We start from the raw sequence: 19583 nt of genomic DNA, 5'->3' as shown, positions 1-19583 counted from the left end.
AAAGTCATTTTAATTTCGCGTTAAAGCGTACTGTCAGCTAGCTAATATTCTTTGTATCTCAGATATAACGTCAGGCCAATGAGACTGTGTCCAAGTTCTAAAATTCTCCGGTAGAATGCCCTGCTTTTATTTTGTCACACTCAAAAACGTAAAATATTTTCTGTAATTGGCTCGCCATTAACTTGTGGATAATGATTTTGTTGTGAGTTTATTTTCCTGTAACAATGACTACAAACAAGCTAAAGAGAAAACGTTGTCAGCTATATGATCATTATTTGAACTGGCTAGCCAGCTAAATTAACATTAGCTAGCTAACATGCTACAAACTAACCAAAACAATGTTTAGAAAGTTGCTTTTTTTGTACAAAATTCATTTTAAAAAAGGTGGGTTTATTGGTGTTAAAATACACCAGTTCTGCTATTTTGGACCACCAGGCTGCTGATGTCATGCAGCCTGTAGTTTGTGTTTATACTTCTTCATAACGACAATGAGAAGTTTGATATTGGATGACAACAGAATGCTCATGATGTTTTTGCGACAACTGTCGATAGATGTAGTATGAACCAACCTTTAGTCTTGAAATCTTTGGTTGTTTAGTACATGGCCTCACATGTGAATCCTTAAAGAGATGGACAGGGCTAAGGCTTAACAGGGTGTGAACTATGCTGAATAGGGTGTAAACAAAGAGCTCTCCAGTAGGTTTACCAAAACATTCAAGTGCCATTTTCTCAAAAGTGGGATTACAAGTTTATCAACTTTCAAAGCATAATTACTTTCCCATTGTTCCTTAACTGTAGTGTTTGATATACAATCTTCTAGCTCTGAATCTATACTTTTATCCAATGTAGAAAAAAACACAATTTCAAATGTTGCTAAATAAGACTGAATCGAGCTGGTTGGTGACATATGTTCCGGGACACATCCAATGGCATTGAGGAGTTTACAACATCAGTAATAGGCTTCATTAATAAGTGCCTCGATGACGTCATCCCCACAGTGACCGTACGTACATATCTCAACCAGAAGCCATGAATTACAGCCAACATTCGCACTGAGCGAAAGGCTGGATGCTTATAAGAAATCCTGCTAAGCCCTCCAACGAACCATCAAACAGGCAAAGCGACTATACTGGACTAAGATCGAGTCCTACGACACCGGCTCTGATGCTCTCTGATGTGTCAGGGCTTGCAAACTAATCAAATATTATTGGTCACATACACATGGTTAGCTAATGTTAATGTGAGTGTAGCTTCTATGCTTGTGCTTCTAGTTCCGACAGTGTAGCAATATCTAACAAGTTAACAATTCCCCACAACAACTACCTAATACACCCAATTCTGAAAGGGTGAATGAGAATATGTACATATAAGTAAATGGATGAGCGATAGCCGAGCGGCATAGGCAAGGTGCAATATATGTATAAAATAAAGTATATACATGTGATATGAGTAATGTAATAACGTAAACATTATTAAAGGGGCAGTATTTAAAGTGGCATTGTTTCCAGTGATTGGGTCTCAATGTAGGCAGCAGCCTCTCTGAGTTAGTGATTGCTGTTTAGCAGTCTGATTGTAACTGTTTTTCAATCTCTCAGTCCCAGCTTTGATGACCCTGTACTGACCTTGCCTTCTGGATGATAGCGGTGTGAACAAGAAGTAGCTTGGATGGTTGATGTCCTTGATGATCTTTTTGGCGTTCCTGTGACATCGGGTGCAGTAGGTGACATGGAGGGCAAGTAGTTTGCCCTCAGTGATGCGTTGTGCAGACCGCACCACCCTCTGGACAGCATCGCGGTTGAGGGAGGTGCAGTTGCAGTACCAGGCTGTGACACAGCCGGACAGGATGCGCTCGATTGTGCATCTGTAAATATAATAATAATAAATGCCATTTAGCAGACGCTTTTATCCAAAGCGACTTAAAGATAGTCAGGGTTTTGGGTGACAAGCCAAATTTCTTCAGCCTCCTGAGATTGAAGAGGCGCTGTTGCTTCTTCACAACACTGTCTGTCTGGGTGGACCAATTCAGTTTGTCTGTGATGTGTACGCCAAGGAACTTTCCACCTTCTCCACTGCAGTCCCTTCAATGTGGATAGGGGGATGCTCCCTCTGCTGTTTCCAGAAGTCCACAATCATCTCCTTTGTTTTGTTGACGTTGAGTGAGCGGTGCCCTCACCTCCTACCTGTAGGCTGTCTCATCGTTGGTGATCAAGCCCACTCCTGTCGTCTGCAAACTTGATGATTGAGTTGGAGACGTGCATGGCCATGCAGTCGTGGGTGAACAGAGAGTACAGGAGAGGGTTGAGCACACACCCTTGTGGGTTCCCAGTGTTGAGGGTCAGCAGGGTGGAGATGTTGTTTTCTACCTTCACCACCTGGGGGCGGCCCGTCAGAAAGTCCAGGACCCAGTTGCACAGGAAGGGGTTGAGACCCAGGCCTCCAGCTTGATGATGAGCTTGGAGGGTACTATGATGTTGAATGCTGAGCTGTAGTCAATGAACAGCATTCTTACATAGGTATTATTTTTGTGCAGATGGGATAGGGCAGTGTGCAGTGTGATGGCGATTGCGTCATCTGTGGACCTGTTGGGGCGGTATGCAAACTGAAGTGGGTCTAGGGTGGCAGGTAAGGTGGTGGTGATATGATCCTTTAACTAGCCTCTCAAAGCTCTTCATGATGACAGAACTTAGGTAGCCTTGTTCTCAAATTTGCTTTGCTAAAATCCCCAGCTACAACTGTAGATTCCAGGTATATAGTATCCTGGATACTATATAGTATCCAGAGTCCAGTGAAGTTCCTTGAGGGCCGTTTTGGTGTTCGCTTGAGGGGGAATGTACACAGCTGTGACTATAACTGCCGAGAATTCTCTTGGTAGGTAAAATAGCCAGCATTTGATTATGATTACACCATGAGTCGTTAATCATAAAGCATACAGCCACGTGCTTCCTCTTCTCAGAGTTGTTTCTCTCTGTCGGCGCAATCACAGATTACAAAAGGGAATAGACACGAGCCTACCAGACAAGCTTAATGCTTTCTATGCTTGGTTGGAGGCAAGCAGCACTGAACCATGCGGGAGAGCACCAGCTCCTCCCGACGACTGTGATCACGCTCTGCCTAGTTGATGTGTGTAAGACTATTAACAAATCAACATTCACAAGGCCGCAGGGCCATACAGATTACCAGGACACATACTTTGAGCATGGGCTGACCAGATGGCAAGTGTCATCACTGACATTTTCAACCTCTCCTTGACCCAGTCTGTAATACCTACACGCTTCAAGCAGACCACCACAGTCCCAGTGCTCAAGACAAATTACCTTTGTAGCACTCACATCTGTAGCCATGAAGTGCCTTGAAAGGCTGGTCATTGCTCACATCAACACCATCATCTCAGACACCCTGGACTCACTCCAATTTGCATACCGCCCCAACAGATCCACAGTTGACGCAATCTATATTGCACTCCACACCACCCTTTCCTAGAATGCTGTTTATTGCAACTCAAAGTTCAACACCATAGTGCCCTCCAAGCTCATCACTAAGCTCAGGACCCTGTGATTGAACAACTCCCTCTGTAACCGGATCCTTGACATCCTGACAGGACTCCTTGTTCACCCACGACAGAGTGGCCGCACACGTCTCCAACACCATCATTAATTTTGCCGAAGACATGACGGGGGCCTATAGGGAAGTGGTCAGAGACCTGACAGTGTGATGCCAGGACAACAACCTCTCCCTCAACAAGATAAGGGGGATGATTGTGGGCTACAGGAAACAGAGGGTCAAGTACGCCCCCAGTCACATCGATGGAGCTGAAGTGGAGCGGGTCAAGAGCTTCAAGTTCGTTGGTGTCCACACCACCAAGGATCTATCATGGTTCAAGCACACCAACACAGTCATGCAGAGGGCACAAGAACACCTCTTCCACCTCAGGAGGCTGAAATGATTTGACATGGGCCCTCAGAACCTCAAAGGATTCTACAGCTGCACAATTGAGAGTATCTTGATTGGCTGCTTAAACGCTTGTTATGGAAACCACTTGGCAAACAGGCGGTGTCAAAAATTGTCCAAGATTCCAGCCACCAAAGACAAACTCCTGAACAGAATCTATCACAAGTCATAAGACTGCTACACAGTTCGTTAAATAGTTAACCAAATAGCTACCAGGACTTTCTGCATTGACCCATTTAACGTATATGACACATTGCATATGCTGGTGCTACTCTTTGTCACTTTGTTAGATATACAGTATGTACACTACCGGTCAAAAGTTTTAGAACAACGAATTCAAGGGTCTTTATTTTTACTATTATCTACATTGTAGAATAATAATGAAGACATCAAATAACCCTTTGCCTTGATGACAGCTTTGCACACTCTTGGCATTCTCTCAATCAGCTTTACCTGGAATGCTTTTCCAACAGTCTTGAAGGAGTTCCCACATATGCTGAGCACTTGTTGGCTGCTTTTCCTTCACTCATCCCAGACCATCTCAATTGGGTTGAGGTCGGGGGATTGTGGAGGCCAGGTCATCTGACACAGCACTCCATCACTCTTCTTCTTGGTCAAATAGCCCTTCATCATTGTCCTGTTGAAAAACAGATGATAGTCCCACTAAGCCAAAACCAGATGTGATGGCGTATTGCTGCAGAATGCTGTGGTAGCCATGCTGGTTAAAGTGCGCCTTGAATTCTAAATAAATCACAGATAGTGTCACCAGCAAAGCACCCCCACACCATAACACATCCTCCTCCATGGTGGGAAATACACATGCAGAGATCATCCGTTCCCCCACAGACACAGCGGTTGGAACCGAAAATCTAAAATTTGGACTCTACAGCAAAGGACACATTTCCACCGGTCTAATGTCCAGTGCTTGCGTTTCTCGGCCGAAGCAAGTCTCTTCTTTTTAATTGGGGTTGTCATGACGTTGCCCTCTTTGGGTACAGCGAGCACTATTCCCCCCTCCCTCTGCACTGGCCCTTTTCTATGCACCATCCCCTTACCTCTGTCTCCCACACCCAGGTGCCTGTGGTCAGAGAGGTCGTAAATTCCTAGAGAAGATCCTGACTCATGGCCAGACAGCATAGAGAGAGTGACTTTTCATAGAGAGAACAAAGGAATTTCTTCCACCTCACAGCACTGGAGATCCGAACAGTATTTATATTCTGGAGAATGTATAAAAGATCGGTGAAGAATCCAGCTACGAACTGGTCCGTTTGGTACAATTTTGTGAAACTCATGAGACAATATGGCCACATTACCATAACGCTGTTTATACAATAGCCTCAGTTATGAGGCTTACATTAATTGTTGTAGAAAATGAATGAGTAAAGATGATACTATTTGTCAAATGACGTGATTATGTTAACGTGAGAGAATTGTATTTCAGTTTAAAGTTTAACTAAGTCATTGGCACGCCCCGAGGAGCACAGACAGGACCTGGCATCATGATAGCCCTTTCTATGTTCAGAAAAAAAATGTCACTCTGAACTATCCATTCTAACCACGACAGAGAGAAAGAGAGGGCGGACAAACTCTCCAACAGAAACAAACTTTTCAACAGAGATCCCGACGATACACTGAGTGTAAATATATATATTGATTGCAATTATTCCCGATTGAGTGAACGTTCATGTGCAAAGGATTAGCATTTCAATTGTTATAATTATCAACTTTGTAGTGTCTCATCTCAGTTGACCCCCACTTCCCTTTTTGTCCACCAAGCCGCGATACCGGTTTATCCCACTAGGGAAACTCCGTTATTTCCTTGTAACTATCTACTGTTTGTTTATGCATTTCTGTGAATTACTTAGTTACTAAATAAATGATTTAAGACAATTGATGTATGGATGACTCAGTGAAGACAATAATAATTCATTAATTCGAAGACTAATTGATCAGATATTAAAATATCTGAAAGTTATATTAGGAAAATGATTAATTATTAATATCTTCCTTGGTCCCCCCGACTTCCTAGTTAATTACATTTAAATGATTAATCAGTTTAATCGCGTAATAATAAGAGAGAGTTATTTGATAAATAAGTCTTCAGTTTTAATGATGCCAAAGACACAACAGTGTCCTTTAGTAATGGTTTCTTTGCAGTAATTTGACCATGAAGGCCTGAGTCACACAGTCTCCTCTGAACAGTTAGTTTGAGATGTGTCTGTTACTTGAACTCTGTGAAGCATTTATTTGGGCTGCAATTTCTGAGGCTGTTAAGTCTAATGAACTTGTCCTCTGCAGCAGAGGTAACTCTGGATCTTCCATTCCTGTGGCTGTCCTCATGAGAGACAGTTTCATCATAGCGCTTGATGTTTTTTGTGACTGCACTTGAAGAAACTTTCAAAGTTCTTGACATTTTCTCTATTGACTGACCTTCATGTCTTAAAGTAATGATGCACTGTCATTTCTCTTTGCTTATTTGAGCTCTTCTTGCCATAATATGGACTTGGTATTTTACCAAATAGGGCTATCCTCTGTATACACACCTACCTTGTCACAACATAACTGGTTGGCTCAAACACATTAAGGAAGGAAATTCCACAAATTAACTTTTAAGAATGCACACCTATTTGAAATGCATCTCATGAAGCTGGTTGAGAGAATGCCAAGAGTGTGCAAAGCTGTCATCAAGGCAAAGGGTGGCTATTCAAATAAAATATATTTTGATTTATTAAACACTTTTTTTGGTTACTACATGATTTCATATTGCGTTATTTCATAGTTTTGATGTCTTCACTATTATTCAACAATGTAAAAACATAGTAAACAATTAAGTAAAACCGTTGAATGAGCAGGTTTTCTAAAACATTTGACCGGTAGTGTATATACAGAGTATTCAGAAAGTATTCAGACCCATTCACTTTTCCACATCTTGTTATGTTACAGCCTTATTCGAATGGATTAAATACATGTTTTTCCTCATCAATCTACACCCAACGCCCCATAATGATAAAGCAAATACTGGTTAAGACATTTTTGCAAATGTATTCAAAATAGAAAAAACAGTAATACCTTATTTACATAAGTATTTGCTAGGAGACTCAAAATTGAGCTCAGGTGCATCTGGTTTCCATTGATCATCCTTGAGATGTTTCTACAACCTGTGGTAAATATGATTGATTGGATATGATTTGTAAAGGCCCACACCTGTCGAAGGAATTGTTCATAGAGCTTCGAGACAGGATTATATCAAGGCACAGATCTGGGCAATCGGGGGGAAAAGGGCCTTGGTCAGGGAAGTGACCAAAAACCTGATGGTCACTGACAGAGCTCTAGAGTTCTTCTTTGGAGATGGGAGAACTATCTTTGCAGCAATCCACCAATCAGGCCTTCATGGTAAAGTGACCAGAAAGAAATCCACACCCTAAGGTAAAGACACATGACAGCCCACTTGGGAGTTTGTCAAAAGTCACCAAAAGGACTCTGACCATGGCAAATAAGATTCTCTGGTCTGATGAAACCAAGATTGAAATCTTTGGCATGAATGCCAAACATCAAGTCTGGAGGAAACCATGCACCGCTCAACATCTGGCTAATAACATCCCTTCGGTGAAGCATGGTGGTAGCAGAGTCATGCTTTAGGTTTGTATTCAGCGGCAGAGACTGGGAGACTAGTCAGGAGAGGCAAAGATGAATGGAGCAAAATACAGATGTCCTGAGCAGGTTCTCAGACTGGGGTGAAGATTCACCTTCCAAGAGAACAAGTCTCAATGTCATTGAGTGGCCCAGCCAGAGCCTGGACTTGAACCTGATCAAACATCTCTGGAGAGATCTGAAAATAGCTGTGCAGCGACGCTCCCCATCTAACCTCACAGATCTTGCGAGGATCTGCGGAGAACAGTGTGATAAACTAAAGTAAAGTTATCGTTCGTTCCTCATTGTGTATCCATTATTACTTACGTGTTTTACTTTTCTAATCTTTTATTTTCTTTCTCTCTTCATTGTTGGGAAGGGTACGTCACTAAGCATTTCACGGTTAGTCCACACCGGTTGTACACAAAGCATGTGACAAATAAAATGTGATAACTAATGGAGAATAATAGGGAAGCCTTGAGCCAAGCACGTTAGTGTTACGCTAGAAGAAAACTGAAAGGAAACTGTGACAATGGGGGTGGTCACAGTCCAAGTGGTACAGGTGGAGGGGTCTACCATGCCCTGTAGACAGACATACTATATGTAGAAGGTAAACTGCCGGAAATTCACAGGAATGGGGGTATCAGAAAGTCAACAGTGCTTTGGTTGCAATATTTTTATTTAATAACATGTAGGCCCTAATTTCTAGGACAAAAATACTGTATAATAGTGCCTTCCATGAAGTTCAGAATGCGAAAGACGGAGAGACACAAAATGTGACTGGCCTGGACACCCATCACTAAATCATGACACTTTTTACATTTAAGCTTTTAATTACAAAAGACAGAAGGTCATTTTCCCCTTGAAAAAAACCTCTGTGTGATCAGACATGCCCGGTACTAAATAAACAAAAGTCTTCTCCTTAAAATCAGCAACTATCCAATGCCAAACGCTATCATTTTAAACACAAAACATTATAATGCCCTCTAGCTACGGGTAAACAGCATGACATGGATAAACGGCAGTGGGAACTGTTTGAGGAATGACAAGTTCCGACATGACACTTTACAATGAGACCTTTGACAGCTCGGCATACAGACTGGGAGATTGATGGGCCTGCTCGGTTGAGGTGGGAAGTTCGAGGAAGCGATTTTGACAAATGAAAAGTGAACAGTGCAAACGGTTTGAGCTTATCTACCTTGCGAGTGTGTGTTGCTAAACTGAGCAAACACAATCATTATAAACTTTGACCTGCTCCATAATTGATCCTTCTTCTTTGCGGTCCTTTGTAGCTCAGTTGCTCAGTTGGTAGAGCATGGTGCTTGTAATGCCAGGGTAGTGGGTTCGAATCCCAGTACCCCCCATATGTAAAATGTATACATGCATGACTGTTAGGAGATTCGGGAAGAAAATGTCTGCTAAATGGCATGTATATTGTCGCACGTCTGTGCGGTATGCCGTATTGTCTGTACCCCATTACAGCCACTGTGTTTCAGCAAGACCCAACACAACCTGCAAATATATCACCGCTGGTCATTGTCTGAATATCTCTTTTTTTTTACCCTGTTTTTGCTCCCCAATTTCACGGTATCCAATTGGTAGTTGCAATCTTGTCCAATCGCTGCAACTCCCGTACAGACTCGGGTGAGGTGAAGGTTGAGAGTCGTGCGTCCTCTGAAACACAACCCAACCAAGCCGCCCAAGGGTATCCCTGCCGCACAAACCCTCCCCTGATTTTGGTATTTTTTAAAAACCAAAAACAAATGATATATATATTACTTTGAGGGGGGATTTTGGGGGGGGGGGGCACCGCTGTCGGACATGCCTCTAAACTACATAAATCATTGCATTCTAAACTCCATAATTCATTGCCTCAATAAAAAATATATTTTTTTAAATCAGCGAGAATGCTAAAAAGCATGAAGCCTGCCACAACCACCATAGCGTGGTTTTCTAATAAAGATATCTCAACAGTGAAGGATATAGTCAAGTGCTGTTATTGCCTACAGTTCCAAGCGACGGTGCAACAGACAACCAAAGCTCTTTAAATGTAGGTGATGTAAGGTCTATGGGTGTAGCTGGCAACTCTGGGTGACTGCCAAGCATTCCCTAAGGGCTAGAATTTGTCCATTGCACCTTTACCTCCCTTCCCGCTCAAACAAATCACAGGTGAGAGGGAAAGGCGCTTTAATTACGGTAGGTGTGTGCGTGATTTGATTTCTTTCAAACCATAATAACCCGAGACGTAATTTAGAACATTTGATGGGGCCGACAGCTGCCACTCAAAGCAAGTTGCTGGATCTGCTGGAGGGCAGGCTGTGGCACCATACTTCGGTCTGCATCTCTTTCTCCAACAGGGAGGAGGATAAACGAAACTCCATTGGTTACAGAGGTGGGAGAACCAATGACCTGATATAACCTAGTCCTCATGTACAGTAATTTATACCCCATGAAACTTATATTAGGCCTAAACTTCCAGTCTAGGATCTTTTTCACTACAAAGATAGGAGAGTAGTACGCTTTACCATAGACCACCTGATTATTGTATCACTCAAGTATGGCCTGATTCCATCAGTCGAACTACAACAACATACAGTAAATTATGGCCTGAGTAAGAATGCAAACTAAGGACCTCAAAGTCTGTAAACTGAGAGGCAAAGCCAAAGAGACCGATACACTGAAGACAGCAAAACACAAACAGTAATTAACTACCCAGAGTGTCCTGGCTGGCTGTTGGCCTGCTTGTTATGTTGTTACAACTAGACTTGCTCCCAGGCGACTGCTGCAAGATTTCTGCCAGGATACAAATCTGGAGCTAACCTAACTGGGGGGGGTGCCATGATCCAGCTCTGATCTGCAGCCCGTTAAACTCCTCTGCCTCGCCCACTTTCTTTGGGTTTGGATGCCAGGCCAGGTAGGGTGCGTGTTTTTCTTGGAACACTACATTATGCATGCTTAGCGAAAGTACGGGGAAAGTCAATCCAGGTGATGCTCCCATAGTCAGAGCAATGTCCTGCGACGCTATAACAAGTTATTAATACACAGCATTGTGAACAGAAACGTGCATAAATGCAAGATTCCTCATTCTAGGTTTTTCTAAATCGCAAGAGATTCAAAAACAGACTGCAACATCTTTCAAAAGTAATAAGCCATAGTAGACTAAAAACAAACAAAATATAACTATTGTAGAAATAGATCCGTGTCCGTAAAATGTATATAAAATTGGCAACAAAAAAAGAAACAGGGAAGTCTCAGGAACATCACTACCACCACTAGAAAACATCAGACACGCTTTCATGTTTTTTTTTCTCCAGAGAACAAAGACCATTCTGCAAATACGCGTAACAGAATAGCCTCACTCTCATCATTTCTGTTTTGTGTAAATGGGACATAGTTTCTAGTGGAAGACTGCAATTATGGTACTATCTGGTGTTGGCTTGTAGTTACAAAGATCATGTATGTTTATTGGACATGAAAAAGGGAAAGCCTTAACTTGGATGGCCGTTAGGTCATTCTTGTCGCAACGTCAGAGTAATCCTCAACGGATGGGAGACTGTGCTGGAAGTGGTATTGGAGAGCCAGTAGGAGGCACTCTTTGCTTTGGTCTCAAATATATACCAATGACCCAGGGCAGAGGTTGGGGTCATTGCCCAGTGTAGGGTGCAGTCTTTCAGATGGGACGTTAAACGGGTGTTCTGACTCTGTGGTCACTAAAGATCCCATGGCAATTATAGTAAGAGTAGGGGTGTTAACCCTGGTGTCCTAGCTAAATTCCCAATCTGGCCCTCATACCATCATGGCTACCTAATCATCCACAGCTTCCAATTGGGTCATTCAGTCCCCTATAATTATTCCCCAGGTCGATGCTGTAAATGAGAATGTATTCTCAGTCAATTCACCCTGGTAAAATAAATGAATAAAAATGCAACATTCAGATTTACTCAACTCACCAAAACAGAAATGTGCATAAATGTACACTTCCACCAAGGCACCTGCAAGTTCCCGGACATTTTTCGGGGTAATGGCCCTAGCCCTCACCCTCCGATCCAACAGGTCCCAGATGGGCTCAATGAGAATGAGATCAGGCCTCTTCTCTGGCCATGGCAGAACACTGACATTCCTGTCTTGCAGGAAATCACACACAGAACAAGCAGTATGGTTGGTGGCATTGTCATGCTGGAGGGTCATGTCAGGATGAGCCTGCAGGAAGGGTATCACGTGAGGGAGGAGAATGTCTTCCCTGTAACGCACAGCCTTGAGATTGCCTGCAATGACAACAAGCTCAGTCTGATGATGCAGTGACACACCACCCCAGACCATGACGGACCCTCCACCTCCAAATCGATCCCGCTCCAGAGTACAGGCCTCGGTGTAACGCTTATTCCTTCGACAATAAACGTAAATCCGACCATCACCCATGGTGAGACAAAAGCGCGACACGTCAGTGAATAGCACTTTTTGCCAGTCCTGTCTGGTTCAGCGACGGGCGGGTTTGTGCCCATAACGACATTGTTGCCAGTGATGTTTGGTGAGGACCATCCTTACAACAGGTGAACAAGCCCTCTGTCCAGCTGCTCTCAGACTATTGCGGACAGTGTGAGGACTAATCGAGGGATTGTGTGTTCTAGTAAAAATTCCCTGTCTTAGGTCAGTTAGGATCACCACTTTATTTCAAGAATGTGAAATGTCAGAATAATAGTAGAGAGATATTTACTTCAGGTTTAATTTATTTCACCACATTCCCAGTAGGTCAGAAGTTTACATACACTCAATTAGTATTTGGTAGCATTGCCCTTAAATTGTTTAACTTTGGTCAAACGTTTCAGGTAGCCTTCCACAAGCTTCCCACAATAAGTTGGGTGAATTTTGGCCCATTCCTCCTGACAGCTGGTGTAACTGAGTCAGGTTTGTAGGCCTCCTTGTTCACACACACCTTCTCTCTTCTGCCCACAGATTTTCTATAAGATTGAGGTCAGGGCTTTGTGATTGCCACTCCAATACCTTGACTTTGTTGTCCTTAAGCCATTTTGCCACAACTTTGGAAATATGCTTGGGGTCATTGTCCATTTGGAAGACCCATTTGTGACCAAGCTTTAACTTCCTGACTGATGTCTTGAGATGTTGCTTCAATATATCCACATCATTTTCCTCCCTCATGATGCCATCTACTTTGTGAAGGGGCACCAGTCCATCCTGCAGCAAAGCACCCCCACAACATGATGCTGCCACGCCGAGCTTCACGTTTGGGATGGTGTTCTTTGGCTTGCAAGCCTCCCCCTTTCTCCTCCAAACATAAGGATGGTTATTATGGCCAAACAGTTCTATTTTTGTTTCATCAGACCAGAGGACATTTCTCCAAAAAGTACGATCTTTGTCCCAATGTGCAGTTGCAAACCGTAGTCTGGCTTTTTTATTGCGGTTTTGGAGCAGTGGCTTCTTCCTTGCTGAGCGGCCTTTCAGGTTACGTCGATATAGGACTTGTTTTACAGTGGCTATAGATACTTTTGTACCGGTTTCCTCCAGCATCTATACAAGTTCCTTTGTTGTTGTCTTGGGATTGATTTGCACTTTTCGCACCAAAGCAAATTCATCTCAAGGAGACAGAACACATCTCCTTTCTGAGCGGTATGATAGCTGCGTGGTCCCATGGTGTTGGGCATCTCCGGCGCGGCCCACGCTTGGATTGCGTCCTACCTGACAGGTCGCTCCTACCAGGTGGCGTGGCGAGAATCTGTCTCCTCACCACGTGCTCTCACCACTGGTGTCCCCCAGGGCTCTGTTCTAGGCCCTCTCCTATTCTCGCTATACACCAAGTCACTTGGCTCTATCATAACCTCACATGGTCTCTCCTATCATTGCTATGCAGACGACACACAATTAATCTTCTCCTTTCCCCCTTCTGATGACCAGGTGGCGAATTGCATCTCTGCATGTCTGGCAGACATATCAGTGTGGATGACGGATCACCACCTCAAGCTGAACTTCGGCAAGACGGAGCTGCTCTTCCTCCCGGGGAAGGACTGCCCGTTCCATGATCTCGCCATCACGGTTGACAACTCCATTGTGTCCTCCTCCCAGAGCGCTAAGAACCTTGGCGTGATCCTGGACAACACCCTGTCGTTCTCAACTAACATTGAGGCGGTGGCCCGTTCCTGTAGGTTCATGCTCTACAACATCCGCAGAGTACGACCCTGCCTCACACAGGAAGCGGCGCAGGTCCTAATCCAGGCACTTGTCATCTCCCGTCTGGATTACTGCAACTCGCTGTTGGCTGGGCTCCCTGCCTGTGCCATTAAACCCCTACAACTCATCCAGAACGCCGCAGCCCGTCTAGTGTTCAACCTTCCCAAGTTCTCTCACGTCACCCCGCTCCTCCGTTCTCTCCACTGGCTTCCAGTTGAAGCTCGCATCCGCTACAAGACCATGGTGCTTGCCTACGGAGCTGTGAGGGGAACGGCACCTCAGTACCTCCAGGCTCTGATCAGGCCCTACACCCAAATAAGGGCATTGCGTTCATCCACCTCTGGCCTGCTCGCCTCCCTACCACTGAGGAAGTACAGTTCCCGCTCAGCCCAGTCAAAACTGTTCGCTGCTCTGGCTCCCCAATGGTGGAACAAACTCCCTCACGACGCCAGGACAGCGGAGTCAATCACCACCTTCCGGAGACACCTGAAACCCCACCTCTTTAAGGAATACTTAGGATAGGATAAAGTAATCCTTCTCACCCCCCCCCTTAAAATATTTAGATGCACTATTGTAAAGTGGCTGTTCCACTGGATGTCATAAGGTGAATGCACCAATTTGTAAGTCGCTCTGGATAAGAGCGTCTGCTAAATGACTTAAATGTAATGTAAATGTAATGTGTTTTGAAATACATCCACAAGTACACCTCCAATTGACTCAAATGATGTCAATTAGCCTATCAGAAGCTTCTAAAGCAAATGACATCATTTTCTGGAATTTTCCAAGCTGTTTAAAGGCCCAGTCAACTTAGTGTATGTAAACTTCTGACACAATGGAATTGTGATCGTGAATTATAAGTGAAATAATCTGTCTGTAAACAATTGTTGGAAAAACGACTTACAAAGTAGATGTCCTAACCGACTTGCCAAAACTATAATTTTTAACAAGACATTTGTGGAGTGGCTGAAAAGTTTTACTGACTCCAACCTAAGTGTATGTAAACTTCCGACTTCAACTGTACATACCTCAAAAATATATGGGGGATTAGAAATTATTCAGACAATTACATTGATGGAAGCTACAATCTATCTGCAATATTAATGCTGATCCAGCCACTAAAAAAGTCCAGTAGCCTATGTGAATAATATGAATATCAAGCAATAGGCAGGAAATTTCCCACAAAGCTTTGAGACAAGACATTCTGAATGCATTCATGCTCAAGAAAAGCTGTGTAAGTTAATCCTGACTGTTAACACAAGTGCCTTGTTTTAATAGCCACGACGTACCTGTTAATATACTGTTTTCATAAAGAGGAATTTTAAGAGGCAGTGCATTTATGTTATTCAAGCCTGTCGTGTGATCAAGCTATTTGGCTGTAGATGGAGGATGACTGGGCGTGTGGCGCTAGATTCCACTCTCTGACACCCTAGGCAAATTCACATACAGTACTTCTTATTTTACCACATATAATGACTGAGCAAATCAAAAAGTCTGGTGATGCAGGGTGAGCATGTGACTTTGGCTTATTAAGACATTGATCAAGTACAAGTGGGATAGGGGTCATTGGTGCAGCTGGCAGAGAGGAAACCAGAATTTGAGTATAAAAGGCCAAAGGGTGTGGTGGATGCTTGAACAGAGAAGATTATGTAGCAAACTGTAATCATATCATTGTAGGACATTTTAAATGAGATCTCATGCCAAAACAAGTTGCAAATACTGTGAACATTTCCTTGTTTTTTTCTATGAAATCATTGTGATGTGTGGATTTCACCCCCTTGTATCTGAAACAACCAACATGTGACAATGCCAGAGAGAAAGATGGGACTCACCCTCCTTCACTCTCAGCCCCCTCCTCTGAGCTTTGGCCTTCAGCTCTGGCTACTCTCCTCCTGCGTGTGGGTATAGTGCGGTTTGGTGGGCCTGCCCTGATGCGAGCCACGCCCCCCTCGCCCCCGCGTCCTCTCAGCTCATCCCTCACGTGGTCCTGCAGCTTTGGGATGGCACTCTTTAGCGCCCGCACCTCATCTTTCAGCTCTGACACACACTGGATCAGGGCTCCGAGACGATCTAGAACCTCAGCCTGACCCAGCATCCCCCCCACCACCATACTGGCTCCAGCCGCCCGCTGGTCATTACGGCTGAGGTACTGCTGACTGTGTCCACTCTGTGGCATGGCCCTCCGGCTGTTGTACAATGCCACGGCACCCAGGCTGAGGCCAGCCGCTCCAGCCAACACACCCAGGACCAGAACCTTGTTGTCTGATGACTGGGCCATCGTGCCAACCTGAAGAGAAAGAGAAATGAAAATGACGCATATTAATAATGAATTTGCTCTGTTGTGCAGTGACAACTTCTGATTTTAGGAATTGTTTACTTGAGTATCCCGCAGCAGAGAAAGTAGCGTTGCAAAAAGTTCATCAGAGTTGACTGAGCAAGGAGCTGAGTTGGTCAGCCCTTAGCTCTTGTTACTTGTAGAGTTTGACCTCTGATCTTAACCCAATCCGCACCTCCGTTCTAATCATTAACACGTCCAATGTCCATTTCCTACCAGTCTACATGCCAACTGATTTGATAGTTCCTGTCACACGAGCAGCTAAATTCTCTGTGCCTATTAAATAATACAATTTAGGCCACTTGGCTAAGCTCTTAACGGTTTCCACAAACACTGGGAAAAGACCTGCTGATAAAGCCTACAGCTAAGAGGACCACAAGCCAATTAAGGACACTTAATCAACAGATAAATCGGGGCATTGTTTCGGACAGCATAGTAAAGTGATCGATTGGGTTAGCTGTCAAATGTGGAGAACCTCAGCTGAAAAGTCAAGCAAACTAGTTTGGGGTATAGAAATGTAGCAAAGCAAAAAGCCACTTAACTTCTGAAACCCACCAGCCAGTGACAGTTTGAGAAAGTGACCTAGTGACTGTCAAGCTAAAGCTGGCAACGTCATGGGGAGGGATTAGTCACTCTTCTGTTAGGTCCTCCCATTCACCTCAGTGTTAGACTAGCTAGTTACTTTAGCAAGAAGGGCTAACGTTAACAGGATTAGCTAGCTAACACTTGAACCAGTACCTGGGCTTGAAGAGACGAGATCTCATCTGACACCCAGGGATCCTTCAATTCAAAGTCCCATCAACCAGCTCTGCAAGCGTTATGTCAAAATACGTTCGGTACTCACCAGAATGTTGAGTTTTGCACAGCAACTATCAGCAACTATCGTCCTTACCGCCGTTTCGTACTTCGGAAGAAGAAAAAAAAGTCTAAATAAAAATTAAATCAATATCCTTTCGTGATAGCGTACCTAGATAGAGCATTAGATTTGGCGCATGCGCACTTGGCCAAAAACAATCATTTTAATTTAGACCTTTTTTGGAAGTAACGGCAGTATTGACAATAGGAAAGTCTATATTTTGTTGAGTACCGATCGTATTTTCACGTCAGAACGTTTGCAGAGCTGAATTTAAGGATCCTGGATCTCGTCTCCTCAAGCCTACTAGTTCAGCTAACACTCAAGCTAGTCAGTTAGCGGAACAGAATCATGTCAAAGAAAGGGCACGTAATGGCATGGACAGAGCCAGCGAGCTTGCGAACTAATGCCTGGCAATGGTGTTCAAGATGTGTTGTTTACTATAACCACACAGAGAAAATAGATCGCTAGCTTAAGTAGCTTTAGCTCAACATAAAGCAGTGCATTTGAGTGTGGCACCCTTATATTATCGCATAGTTGTGGACTTGACTACAGTTAAATGTAAAACACTTTAATTAAGGTTCAATAAAATAACATTAACTCAACTCCAAAAAATGTAGAAATTGTAGCTGTCATTGACCTTACTGCGGAGAAGCGAGCAGTCTCTGTACACCTGTAGTTTTAGTATTATTTATGTGCAACAACCAAATATTCCGTCTTATCAGGAGAGGTTGATACACCATTGAAATGTTCCGACCTCAACCGCAATGACTGTGTCAGTTTACCGATCTAGGTAGGGTGATACTTTCTAACGCATCAAACCTGTCAAGTCCTTTGATGATTATGGCATTTGCAATGTCACAACCTGAAAACCGTACTACATGTGTTCCTCTACAACTCAGATAGATGCAAGTAGCCACACCATTTTTATTATTGTTCACTCCCCATCACGGCCGATCGTGATACAGCACCGGGATAGAGGAATCGAACCAGGGTCTGTAGTGACGCCTTAGGCCACTGTGCCAATTCTGTAAAAAACAAACATTGATTGGGTAATCATTGGGAGTAAGCTATCGCTGATATTAAATGTGTTTATATTTAGCTGTCTACTACATACATTTTCTGGATATTATTAACCCCAGATATCTCAAATAATTATTGTATCATGTCATTCAACCCACTGGACAGTGGGCACATATGCCAGTTCAACGTCTCGTTTTGATTGAGAACTAACGCGAATTAAACTTAAAATCAACCAAATATTTACCCATATCATTTGAATTTGGTTAAAAGTTTGTTGAAAAAAAGACTAAATTCCCCTACATTGATGACTTTTTGAAAATCCAATCCATTTTCCACAGTACATCATCACTTCATTATTTTTGTTGAAATGATGTGGAAACCTTGATTCAAACTGTTTTTGCTCAGTGGGTACATGTGGCGTTTAAACTAACAATACTATTGTAGTCTTTGATCCTACAATGATGGACTACTGCGTTTCCAAAACAGTTCAGAGGTTGAGGTTTAAAGATCTGCTGGAAAACAGAGACTGTCATAATAGATTTGAGCAAAAGACTAATCCAGCGGCTCAACTGAATGGCCAAAGTACACTCCAACAACAACAACAACCCCCATGTACCTCTGTGTTAACTAGGTGAATACCAGACTGCACCCTGAGAACAGTCAATGAGATCAGTCTCTGAATCCATTGACAAATCAGTGTCATATTATCTTAATGAAAATAGCATTTTTACAGAATAAAGTTCATTCAGAATATAGGTTCAAGGAAGCCTACAGCTGAAATTCCATAATCACAAAAATCAGTCCCCATTAGGCCATGCATTTTTTATGTTATTGATCAACTTGGAAAACACCCCTTATTCATTTAAAAGGGATAAGAAGATGAATACATTGCAAAAAACAATGGCAACTCACCTCCAAAAGGTATTTTTGTCTCTCTGTGGGAACTGTTCTCACACTGTGCCCAGGCAGAGTGTGTACGAGTGAGGATCACAAATGCACTTAATCTGATCAACTTTGAACCTGCAGTCAGTTCAAGCGGCGCTGTCCTCGTCAGCTTTTCCTTTCAGGGTTATAAAAGGGTGTTTAATTTGTACCTTTATTTAACTAGGCAAGTCCGTTACGAACAAATTCTGATTTTCAATTACGGCCTTGGAACAGTGGGTTCTGCCTCTGCTTTGTTCAGAACGACATATTTTTTACCTTGTCAACTCGGGGATTTAATCTAGCAACCTTTCGGTTACAAGTCCAACGCTCTAACCATTAGGCTACCTATGCGACGCTATGGTATCAAAATTGAAATGTTGATATTTCAAACAGACAGTTCTAGGAACATTCTGCACTGTGAAACATCCAAACAAGAGTGGTAGGATCAGATTGTAAAAAGTGCACTATTTAAAAATTAAATATTTTTATTTATTTATTTTTGGTGCAAAATAGCCCACACAATTGTTCTTTGTCTGTCACAACATCACTTCAGTTTGCTTATCTCCTGGATAATCTGCCCAGAGCTCTGTTACAGGGCTCAAAGTACTCATTGGAAGATTTCAATCAAGCCCCTTTAAAATTGTATTTACATAATACATACTGCCTGTCTCAATTTGATGACGTGGCCTT

General features: G+C 43.2%; 1 protein-coding gene across 1 annotated transcript in view; it reads right to left on the bottom strand.

The window, feature by feature from the left end:
• Window positions 1–16884, bottom strand: part of LOC124041417 (regulator of microtubule dynamics protein 2-like) — a 77959-nt gene extending 61075 nt beyond the window's left edge. The window contains exons 1-2 of the mRNA XM_046358967.1: window positions 16832–16884; window positions 15591–16045 (exon numbers count right to left, since the gene is read on the bottom strand). Of these exons, the coding sequence (XP_046214923.1) occupies window positions 15591–16036 (446 nt within the window). The 5' untranslated portion in view covers window positions 16037–16045; window positions 16832–16884. The remainder of the gene's footprint in view (window positions 1–15590; window positions 16046–16831) is intronic.
• Window positions 16885–19583: the final 2699 nt, after the last annotated feature.

This window comes from Oncorhynchus gorbuscha, linkage group LG08, assembly GCF_021184085.1.
Source record: "Oncorhynchus gorbuscha isolate QuinsamMale2020 ecotype Even-year linkage group LG08, OgorEven_v1.0, whole genome shotgun sequence".
Taxonomy (NCBI): Eukaryota; Metazoa; Chordata; class Actinopteri; order Salmoniformes; family Salmonidae; genus Oncorhynchus; species Oncorhynchus gorbuscha.
This window is presented reverse-complemented; position numbering and strand designations above follow the sequence as displayed.